Source organism: Etheostoma spectabile, chromosome 13 (genome assembly GCF_008692095.1).
Source record: "Etheostoma spectabile isolate EspeVRDwgs_2016 chromosome 13, UIUC_Espe_1.0, whole genome shotgun sequence".
NCBI lineage: Eukaryota > Metazoa > Chordata > Actinopteri > Perciformes > Percidae > Etheostoma > Etheostoma spectabile.
In genome coordinates, this window is record NC_045745.1 from 20,605,002 (window position 1) to 20,617,215 (window position 12,214).

Here is a 12,214-nt window from a genome sequence, read left to right on the forward strand (position 1 = left end):
CCCCCCCCCCCCCCCAATTTGAGCAAAAATGAGAAAAAGGAAACAATGTTGATGCAAACATCAACTTTAGATTGTAATTAGATTGACACTTCAAATCCAAATGAAAATACAGTTCAGTAAGAGATACCTTTCACCACATTAGCAAATACATCTCCAACTCACTAACTAAAACAAACTGTAGGATGGAGCTTCAGCAAAAATGCTCTTATAGAATAACATACTGCACAGTAAAGGTCCAAACTGGATACAAGGTCAGATTTAAAGGGGGAAAACAGTTTTCATGCACAATGTGTGTAAACAACAGAACCTGACCACACCAAATCAATATTCAAGATATCAAAAAAACTTGAAAATTTACGTTAGTGTTTTAGTGATAACTAACCAAACACCGGTTGCACTGTGCTAACACCGAGAGCTACATTAAGGTGATTTGTTTTTGTGTTCTGACTCCGCCCTTTCCTTCCTTCTCTAGTTGATCACGCCACATGCCATCCGGGTGCAGACGCCCCCCAGACACATCCCCGGGGTCGTTGAGGTCACTCTGTCTTACAAGTCCAAACAGTTCTGCAAAGGCACACCCGGAAGGTTCATTTACACAGGTAGGTCAATGTACACACATACAAACACACATGTACATGCTCTTGATTAAAGTACATTGCTGTGATTCTTCTTCTATTTTCTAGCGGGTACGTTTCCTTTTTAAAAATACTTTGTTAATAACTGTGTGTTTGCATAATAAGAGCGTTTGCCTGTGTGTGTGTGTGTGTGTGTGTGTGTGTGTGTGTGTGTGTGTGTGTGTGTGTGTGTGTGTGTGTATGTAATAGCGTCCCTAAGCTGCAGTTCACTTTCAGGCCAGACAGTGTTGAACTAATGACTGTAGATTAGTCAACATTAACGACCCACACTCGTTAGAATGTTGCCATAATCAGGGCTCGTTAAAACCAGCTACAATTAAACAGTCTGCTCTTATAGCCCTCCATACTGAAACTATTAGTGAAATCATCCAGAACACCCAGTTTAACTGACCACACCCACACACGCACACGCGCACCACGCACACCGCACACACGCACACCCAACACACACACACACACACACACACACACACACAAAGTTGGAAAAAGAGTGTGTGATTTCTGACCGGATTGTTGACTGTGAATGAATGTTTTCCTGCTAAACTCAGTCAAGGAGAAAAAGGAGAGAAAGAAGAAAAGAATGTGTGTGTGTGTGTGTGTGTGTGTGTGTGTGTGTGTTTGCTCATTTTGTCTGCACATACATGTGGAATGGATGGAGGTGATGTGATGTCTGGTATTGATCCGCTCAACATGGCTCCATCACACCGTAATGATGATGTCATCCCCAGAGAGAAAAGAAAAACAGCTGCTGTATAAATTCTTTGGAGACATTTAATGACGGAGATAAAGATGAGGATTTAAACCTGATCAATAGAGATGAAAAAACTCACAATGGATAAATTATCAGTTTTAATGTTGCCAACATGAAAGTTAATGAAAGCTTTAAAATTTTCTGAAAAAAATTAAATTAAGTTATAAGTTTTGTGTTTCCAGCATTGGCTACAGTCATTTGTTCTGAATAATGGCAGGGTGAGGTTAAATCATGGAGCATGTTTTATGACAAAAATAACTAAATGTGCTTCAAGTCACATGTAAAGAATGATATAAAAAATACAAAACGCATAAAATGAAAATAGCTCCACCTACAGTACAGGAACTCATTCAACAACGTAAAATGTGAGGACATGGACTTCACAATGCTCCTATTCAGGAAAGTGCTTTGAAAAAAACACAAGATATAAGAATTTTGTTTTTGTTTAAAATGTCTTGACGAAGGTACTCGGCCTGTGTGCCTCCTTCAATGTTCTTCAGTCAAAACATCTTTGGTCTGACCCTGAGGCTTGCTGGCTGGTAATTGGTCCGTCTGGTGTCTAACTGCATCTCCTATTGGGCGGAGATGACCCCCCGTGACCTTGCGATTGGCTGATCGCTTCAACATGTGACCCAGGAAACGCGATCTATTACTGCGGTTGCTTGACCCCGCCTCAAGGTTGACTTCTCTCTGGAAGCCGCTGGTGAAAGGTCACGGCAGTGGAAGCTGATTGGCTGTTGAGGTTTCTCAGTGCTTCTTAGCTGTGGTTGCCTCTGGGTGTAAGGGCTGAGCAATTAAACACACACACGATATGCAACAAAGCACAACGTAAACACACACACAAAGCCACCATTGCATAGGGTCTTGTCTTACACAACTTACCACACACACACACTTTCAAATAGGGGCAGGAGTTGAAAGTAATTGTAAATCAGAGAGATATGAGGGAAAGATGGTGAGTAGTCTGGTCAACAGATGGTCTACCACACAAACGCACTCACACCGTATGCACATACACGCGCACTCACACACACACACACACACACACAAACAAACACACACACACACACACACACACACACACACATACACATACACACAGCGCCGTATGGCTGCTTCATTGGCCTGGTGGGAAAAATTAACATTCTCGACATCACACACTCCTATAAAAATACAATGGTACAAAGTGACAATCAATAACTGCTCTTACACACACAGACGTTACACATGAGCACATGAACACACACAACACGCATATATATATATAAATATGGAAAAGTATTACAATTTCAGACTTTTCTCTCCTACAAGCCATTTTGATTTTGATTTTGCAGACACAGAAAGAGAGAAACAAAAGAGATTGGAATACAGAGGGAGAGAGAAACAGTGAAAAGAAAGAGACCTAAAAAGAGAGACAGAAAGGTGGACTTCTAAAACCAGATTGTAAAATATTGATCCACCCATAAATGGATCACAAATATACTGTTACACACATGCAGATACACACATGTACATACACACATATACAAGCACACAGAAAGTCACAGGGAGAAGAGGAGCCAGAGAGAAAGATATCTCATCTCATAAGGGGAAGAATGAAGCAATAATTCAGTGGTATTGAACTGCTGGTTAGCCAGAAAATCGATCTCACCACACCTCCTCTCCTCCTCCTCTTTTTCTTTTTCTTCTTCTCCTTTTACATCAGCCCTGTCTGTCCTTTCCTCCATCCAGCTTCACCCTTGTTTTTTCTCCCTTCCCGCTCCCTTACACACCTTTGCTCTCTATTCTTTCAACACTTCCAAAGGATAGAAAATGTTGTAATATAATTAAACTATAAAGCACATAACAAACCTTCGTCATGCAACATGTTTTTTCTCTTTGCCACATGCGCCTCTCCTTTTCTTCTGTCTCCTTCCTTCTGTTTACATTTTATTGTATTGTGGAGGGTCTGTCCTCATGAAACTTCTATGAGTATTGATCTGCAGGCAGCTCTGGACTCTGAGAGGAAGAGCAAGGCTGTGGGGGGAGTGATGGAGGAATGGATGGATGGATGAAAGTGCTAGAAGGAGATGGAGCAAGGGAGAGGGGGGAGGTAGAAAAAAGCAGGAGGCATTCATGCAGAGATGCTTTCATGGGCAGTAGGGTGGCAGAATGAGTCAAGATGAAGCAGGTTCAAGCCTTATTGTCACCAGATAATCTGCTGATGTGTCTTTGTTTCTTGTGTAGGAGGTTTTGACAACATCTGTGGACATTTTAAGTCTTAAGGAAAAGCACAACTTGGCAGAAAATAAGAAATGATAAAAAAGAAACAAGCAATCTGTGCAGCAAGCAATGTGTGACTGGCCAGTGCAAACCTAAAGGATGTCTTGGTGAGTTTGTGGTTCAAGACACATACAATGCAACAAGGGTCACTGGTCGAACCAGTGACATTCTGATGGTATGACATATTTTGAGTTTCTTTTATTTTGTTAATCTTAACTCACTGTTGTTGTTGTTGTTGTCTTTGGATTAGAGTACTCAAATGAGTAGCTAATCAGAACGGAGACTGTCCTCACTAGAAAAATGACGGCATTAGCCATAAAGTCACTTTTACATTTTTCTGAAGGAGACCTCTTGTGGCAGTGTGACTAATGGCCGTTGTCACTTAGAAGTAGTGGTGAAAGTTACGTGTCTTCTACTAACAATCCATGTTGGTTTCTTTTTGTCATGACCATGATCATTCTCTAACCTGACTCAAGTAGATTTATTTGCTAAAACCTCCCCTTATAACACCAAACTAACTCACATACACACGTGAATTGCACAACAGATTTGTGCACTTTAATTTGTGACTTTTGCACAGCTTACTGCATAGAGAGGTAGACATGGCACATACATATTAGTAGGTGTATTAATTATCCTCTTCAGCACCATGGACAGCTGACATTTAAGGAGGTTAACATTTTTTTCAAGGTTTTTAATTGTCTTCAATCAATACTCACATTAAATGAGTCACTGGACCGTATGGTCATTCTTTTTTTGCCCTACTGGCCTTAGAGATCCCTTTCTAACGCATTTCTAATCAGACAAAATCCACAGTTCTCGTTCTCTGCAATGATGAAGTTCAGCTAAAGCAGAAGTTTGAGAAGGCAGAGTTGGACATTGTGGGTATATTTTGAAGCTACTGACTTTTTACTTAACAAATCCCTCTTTTTGTTTCCTCTCCTAGCAGCTCAGAAAGGAAACACTGTCAGTGAAAAGAGGGAATGTTGTGCTAAAACTGTAGGACTATAATTTTGGAAGATTTTCTCTTGATTTGTCTAAGTGAGAGTATTGATGCTTCAGATAAGCTTCTGATAGACCTTATAATGCATTTTTTCCCCAATCGCTTCCATCACAATCATGTTAGAAAGTTATCACAGCCAGTATGAGCAGGAGGAATGATTACATCATGCAGCAACTATTACATATGGCTATATCAATATTGTTTTAAGACTCAACCTTCAAGCATGCAATCACTCTTAAGAGCTACTTTGGGAAACACCGGGGAAAATTTAAGAGCATTCATAGATATGCTTCTAGAGAACATGACTAACTCAAATTGATTTTTAATTGGGAAACAGGACCCCGTTTTGTCATTCAGGTTGGATGTTTGGGTAGTTACACCGCAGCACTGTGGAGTAAGGTCTGGCAATGTGAGTCTAGGGTACTTGATAACTTCTTTTGGAGTTTCTTAGCAGGAGTCACACTCCAAACATTGTCACTGGGACACCCATCTGTAACGTTGGAGATACATGTACTTGGTGTTAGTGGGTGTCAGTGGAACCAGGGTTTCTTCGGTGGATGTACTATGTGGTAGCTGGTGTTACCAATGTCTTTTACCGCCGATGTGTGATCAGTTGGATGGCTTTTGCTGCACTGATACTATTTTTGTTTCTGCGCAGAAAGAAACCACCAAAGAAATCGTTGGAGAAACTTGACCTTTTGTCTTCAAAGTACACACGTATACACACTGATATTAGTCTCCACATAAACATACACACATACCTTCAGAAACCCATAAACACACACAAACATTTAATATTGAACACATTGTTCTATTAATAAAGAGTCAGTTGGAAACACTTTAGGCCTAAGGCATCAAAACTACTCCAGGTTATGTACTGTGTGTGTGTGTGTGTGTGTGTGTGTGTGTGTGTGTGTGTGTGTGTGTGTGTGTGTGTGTGTGTGTGTGTGTGTGTGTGTGTGTGTGTGTGTGTGTGTGTGTGTGTGTGTGTGTGTGTGTGTGTTATCAGAGTTGGCATCGGTTAAAAGTCTCTAGAGAGTGTGGATCTGACACTGGCAGTTAATTCTGGCAGTTGATATCCCACTGACTGTTAGGCAGCTGCTTTTCTAGTTTTGTTTTTCTCAAACATAACTAAGTTTAGTTTTTTTTTTTTTTTTGGAGGGTTCAACACACACTCTCTTCTCCTCATTCCTGAATTAAGTTTTAATGTATCCCTTGTTTCACTTTCTCTTCCGTTCTCCACAACATAACTCCTCCAGACCAGACCTCCACATGTAATTATCATAAATAAATCATAAAATCATAATTTGTCTCGACAAATTGTGATTTTAAGAAAAATAAATAATGTTTCATCGGACACGGGGAAGTATTGTTAATGACAGTTAAACATCTGGTATTTCTACAGCTCACAATTTATGAAGTTATGTTGCTAACAAATTGAGCAGTTTAGGACATAACAGAAACCAGACACTTGGGTGTGATGTGATAATAAAACAGACATACAGTACATATAAAACACATGCATGCACAAACAGAGGGACACACACACATACACGCTGAATAAAATAACACATAAGACATTCAGCTGCAAGTAATTTATCAGTGCTGGATGTGGAAAGTACCAAATATTACTCCTGCTGCACACTTGGATATCACACACACACCATCTGCACTCCACACCTACATCACTTCATCTAGTGCAGCCTCTCTACCTCTTTCTTCTTCTTCTCTTATTTCTCCCTTTATCTGTCGTACACACACACACACACACACACACACACACACACACACACACACAGTAACCTCAGCACAGGAGGTTCAACAATGAGGTGATGACACATGTTCAGTGCAGATAAATAAACACACGCAGTACTTTAAACCATCATTTAGAGCCTTTAGAGCCTGACTTGATTGACATACTGATTGCATAAAGACTGTAGAAAAACGTAATTGCGACATTGAAGCGAACACTAAGCACTCTTTAAGATGCTTTAGATACAGTGTTTATCATAAAGAGGTTTTTGACACCATTACTTCTTCCACCAGGTCTATCCATCTCTGAATATTTGCATATTTTGCATGCTGGGCTGCTACCACTGATCCTAACAGTAGAATATCAGTGTCCAAGCTTAAAATTGTAGAAAGGGGCATTTCTCCTTAACCATTTCCTCATAATACCTCTCATGGTATTTAGTAGGGCTGTACCTGAATCACAAAGTTAAGTCTGAGCTGCAAGTTGAGACCAAATATCATGACACCAACAACAACTTCATGCCAAGTCCCAAGTTTTCCCTACAGGACTTACGTTTTGGTGTTGTTTTTTTATCATCTGAGTTTTCTAACAATATTCTGGTGTCTCTCCTGCCTTTTTCTGTGTCGACTGACAAAATGAAGCTCAACTCACATGACTTCTAGACTGATCACCAACATTTAAGGGAAAGAGTGTAAATTCTCAAAACAAAAAACAAAAACAAAAGTCACAGATTTTCACACCAGCAGCCTCCCAGAAGAACCAGTCATCCACTGTTGTCCACTGAGTGCCTTCACTGGAGAAAATCTAAAAATCTCCATAGTAGAGGTTGAGAGATGGGGTTTTTGAGCTGCTGACCTTTAAGTCACAAGCTTGCCCCTCTAACCTCTAGCCTTTTTTTTTACTTTAAGAGATCATGCTGAGCAGGTTCATTATTTTCCAATCCAGTCTTAAATAAAAAACTTCTTGATACCAGCATGGTGGTTGGGAACAAAATGTCCCAAAATGAGATCTCGTCCGCTCTCCTCATTGCTCCGATTCCCCCCGCTGATTGGCACAGATGTCGTGAATCTGTGTCTGTTTATCATGTGTGCAGGCTCAGGTTTAACAGCCCTGAAGGTGTACCGTGTATCATTGTTTAACAACCATAGTCTGTTACCACATTATTTTTAAAATGATGATATTGAAATTTTAAATAGAGAGTGACTGAGACATAAACCAGCTGAAATTGATAAGTTAGGAAGGATGGATGCATGATAATATCACAACATGCATGCACACAACCGTACAAAATGTATAACAGACACATTAAGTTAAAGGTCCCATGGCATGAACATTTTTAACATTAATATAAGGTCCCCCAGCCTGCCTATTGTCCCCCAGTGGCTAGAAATGGCAATAGGTGTAAACGGAGCCCTGAGTATCCTGCTTTGCCTTTGAGAAAATGAAAGCTCAGATGGGCCAATCTGGAATCTTGCCCCTTATGAGGTCATAAGGGGCGAGGGTACCTCATCTTTCTCTGCTTTGCCCGACCAGAGAATTAGGCCTGCCCATAAGAGAGAGAGACCTCATGGCTTTCAAATGAGCAAAGTGGCAGTTGGTCAAGGCCACACCCCGAAGCCTCCACCTTACCAGACGTCAGACAGACTAAGTTAGCCATTAGCCGGTAAATAAAATGAAGCATTTAGTAGCCAAAGAGCCAGATATTTCTTTTAGGAGTTGGTGGAGACTAAAACAGAGTTAAAAGAGAGTGAATATCGGTACAGAGTAAACCAATGGGGTATTAGTTATGGAATTATTGAAGAAAGGCAAGATTGTTCTAATATTTGCAACATCTTTAATGGTTGGACTTTTCAATTGTGCAGCAAGAGATCACCACCAGACTTTTCCGAGAAGTTGAAGTGCCTATCTCATGAGATCTTAAAGAAATCTATGCACAAAGTAATTGTATAACGTAGAAAATATCCTGTAGCTGGCGAAATTAACGATAAAACAACTACTTTTTACTCATTCCCCCTTTTTGTTCCTCCTTGTCTTCTGCAGCACTAAATGAACCAACCATCGACTATGGTTTCCAGAGGCTTCAGAAGGTCATCCCTCGACACCCTGGAGACCCTGAGAGGCTTCCAAAGGTACAGAAACAATTTACTGTACATTCACCTCTTGCACATTTATCTGATGCCTTAACTGGACAATGAACATAAAAAATAGCAAAGCTCCCTCCCTTGCTTAGGGGCATTTCAAAAACACAGAGGCAATTGCTCATACAGAGCTTGCATTGAGCTGCACTGACTTGCTCTGCTGTCAAAGAACAAGCGCGCGCGCACACACACAATAATTCAAAACAGTAAGAACATAATAATGTTGCGTTTACGTTTTATTTGTTTTGTGTGTGTTCTTTTTATATTTCTAAGCAAAATATGTGTTTTCAAATCTCCTGTGGGTTGTGTTTTACCTCTTCATGAACTGTGTGAGAGAGAAAGGAAGAGAGAGAGAGGGATAGAGCTGCTTAAACCCGTTTACGGGGTGAACGTTTGAATCTTCTCCAGATCAGAGAGTCATATCTGATTATTTGTTTATCAGCTGGAGATCAAGCAGAGTGTATAAAGGATCAACAGATGTAAACAATTAGCACCAAAAGATGAGCACAGCTTTGATACTAAACCCTGTCATCTTGATCTGTACATGCAGAGCCATTTTTCAAAGTGTGCGTCTGTGTGAGCGCATGCGTGTGTGTGTGTGTGTGTGTGTGTGTGTGTGTGTGTGTGTGTGTGTGTGTGTGTGTGTGTGTGTGTGTGTGTGTGTGTGTGTGTGTGTGTGTGTGTGTGTGTGTGTGTGTGTGTGTGTGTGTGTGTGTGTGTGTGTGTGTGTGTGTGTGTGTGTGTGTGTGTGTGTGTGTGTGCGCGCGCATGTACGTGCGTGCGTGCTTGTGTGTGTGTTTGTGCTTACTGAGCTATCTTTATTCATCTTATGACTTGCCTATTTAGTTATGACTACTCTCAGGGTCATAACCTTTTAAAACAGCTGCTGTTGATTGGCTCCCCATCCCCAATGGAGCTGATCCAGGATTGGCTTTCTTTGCTGTGACATCATTAAAAAATGGGTGCTGGTCACAATGTGATGTTGTGGCTACAACGTGATGTCATCACTGCCGTGCCGACACCCTGGCTTCAACTTATGTGTTTGCAATGCAATGAATGTGTTTAATACATCCCACACCTCACGTTTGTGGAGTCAGTGGATTCATAGTCTGAAGTATTTGTTGCTGTCACTTGTTTACATTATGGTGTTTTTTTAGCCTTAACGTTGTCTAAATGCTGGTACTAAAACCTATAGTCAAGTTGGAATACAGATCAAAGTAGCTTAAAGTTAGATATGGTTTAAAAAGTAGTTTGTGGGTTCAGTATAATGAAAAAGATGAATTTTTACAGAATGTTATGACGTTCACAGTTAGGGGTTTCAGTATGTTAAAGAAATGTTACAGATGGTATAATTGATTATGTTAACAGATCAAACAAGGTTATTAAGTGTATTATGATCAAATTCCGCCCAGTATCCTCAGAATTATGTCCACATTGGTCAATTGCACAGCTCAAGATTTGAAACCATTGTGTTGCCAGCTTTCATTGCCAACGCAGGAGGTAGTGTGCCTTAGGGCTACAACTGATGATTATTTTCCTAATCAATTAGTCCAACAATTATTTTCATGATTAATTAACTAACTTTCAATTCACTAGACATCAGAAAATTGTGAACGTTTTGTGTAAAAGTGCCCATCACAATTTCTTTGAAATTCTTATATTTTAGAAAATAGAAGTGGCATTTTTGTGTGAAACATGATTAGGATGATTAACGCTGTTGTAGGCATTTTGTTATTGATGTCGTTGGGCAAATTAATTTTTTAGCATTTTTAAATTTATAGACTTCCCCACGTCCTCTTAGTTCTTGGTTTACAGGCTTTAGAAAATCTAGCCCGTGACGGGAGACTTTGGCAAATCACAGGTCATTTCAAAGAGAGAGAGTGTTCCCATTGGCTGTTTTGTGCATGCATATGCACATGCGAAAGAGCAGATAGCGGGAGAGCTGCGGGAAGAGGTCTCACTCTAGGCAAATCCTGGCATTTCTTTTAGCTTTTTAGCCTTTGCAACTGATTATCAAATCATTTGCCGTTTAATTTTCATCTAATTGATTAATTAGTTAATCCACTAATGTTAATTTATGTTGGATTGAAAGATTTATAAAGTGACTGTTCTTTCCATGACGTAAACTATACATCCATGTCTGGCTTTCTGATATCACTATATTGTTTTTGTCATGAATCGGAGTTGCTGTTAAAGGGCATTGCACAGGTTGAATAAGTGTTTTAAGCTTTAACATAACTTCAACATAAATTCTGCAAAAGGCTGTAAGAGTCAGGACTGAAGTCAGCCCATCAGAGTCAATGTATTTTTTTAAACCTATGACCAGGCCGTTATATTTAGAGCAACTTGCAAAGAGTACTGCAGAAAAATCAGTTCAGGAACTCTTTCATGCATAAACACACATGTGCACACAAACACGCACTGGATTTTTGAGAGATTTACAGAGCATGACACACACCTTGTTAAAACAGAATAAGTAATGCTTCCAGTTTTCCCTCTCTGGATTTCAACTGAAATGTATGGGGAAAATAATGCTTTACCGCTGTTGTTGTTAGATTTTATACAACGGATAAAAGGGATCTTATTGGTCAGACCTGCATTTTGAGCTGTCAGTTCCCATGAAGCATGCTGGGAGTGTGGAAAAAGAAGTGGTTGCTACTTAACTATTAGTATTTTACTTGGTTTATTCTTACATTATTATTGTTTTGTTTCATGTTTTGGCACTACAGTCCACTACAGATGGTAAATCTACATTTAATTAAGCCAAAATACCCAATATGACATTTTAACAGGGATCTGCATAAAAGAGTTGACATTTACTGTAACATTTTAATAGTGGCAAATGTAAGGGGAAAAACTGAAAAAGCTTGCATTATCTGAGCTTTAGCCAACACCTTCTCTTTTGTAGCTGGGCTTGTCAGGAGAAATAAAACAAAAAAGCACATTACTTGTACTGAATGAGTCCATAAATACCTTAAGAACCATATTGATATCACTTCTGACCCCATCCACCATAAAGCACTTTAGCATTATTAAAAATCTATGTTGACACTGTACTTTTCTATTTGTATTTTTCTTATTCCCTTGGATACCTGATCAAGCTTATGATCAGGTATCAGGTAACATGATGTCACAAAAGATTATTCCAGGCAAAACTACAATAAGAACCACTAAGCTGCTGGAAATGCAACCAGAGTAGCTGATGTATCGATAGGGCATCAGGTCTTACCAAGAGGCGATAGAGTGACCAATCAGCGCTAAATGTGGGGAAACTTCCAGAGCTTTTTTATCATGACAAGATCAATTCATACTGTTGATGCTTTCTGTTTAGAAAAGTATGTGTGTGTGTCTGGGTGTGTGCGTTTTGGCTGTGCGTTTTGTGCATGTGTGTCCGCACACACACACACACACACACTTGCCTGCTTGTTGCAAGTATCAATCAGTTTTTATATTATACGTATTTATAGTTATAAGAATTTGTTACAACCACTATGAAAAATACAGAAAGACAGACAGACAGACAGACACACAGACAGACGGGGCAGTGGAGTGTATGAGAGGATTACCAGTGGACAGCCGATTCTATAATTGTTCAGTGAACATTGGGGGGATTTTGCTTGCCACACACACACACACACACACACACACACACACACACACACACACACACAC

General features: G+C 39.9%; 1 protein-coding gene across 5 annotated transcripts in view; it reads left to right on the forward strand.

The window, feature by feature from the left end:
- LOC116701087 (transcription factor COE1) overlaps positions 1 to 12,214 on the forward strand; it is a 105,182-nt gene that overhangs the window by 82,042 nt on the left and 10,926 nt on the right. For all 5 annotated transcript variants that reach the window (XM_032534656.1, XM_032534655.1, XM_032534652.1 and 2 more), the window contains 2 exons: positions 473 to 599; positions 8,445 to 8,533. In XM_032534656.1, the coding sequence (XP_032390547.1) occupies positions 473 to 599; positions 8,445 to 8,533 (216 nt within the window). The remainder of the gene's footprint in view (positions 1 to 472; positions 600 to 8,444; positions 8,534 to 12,214) is intronic.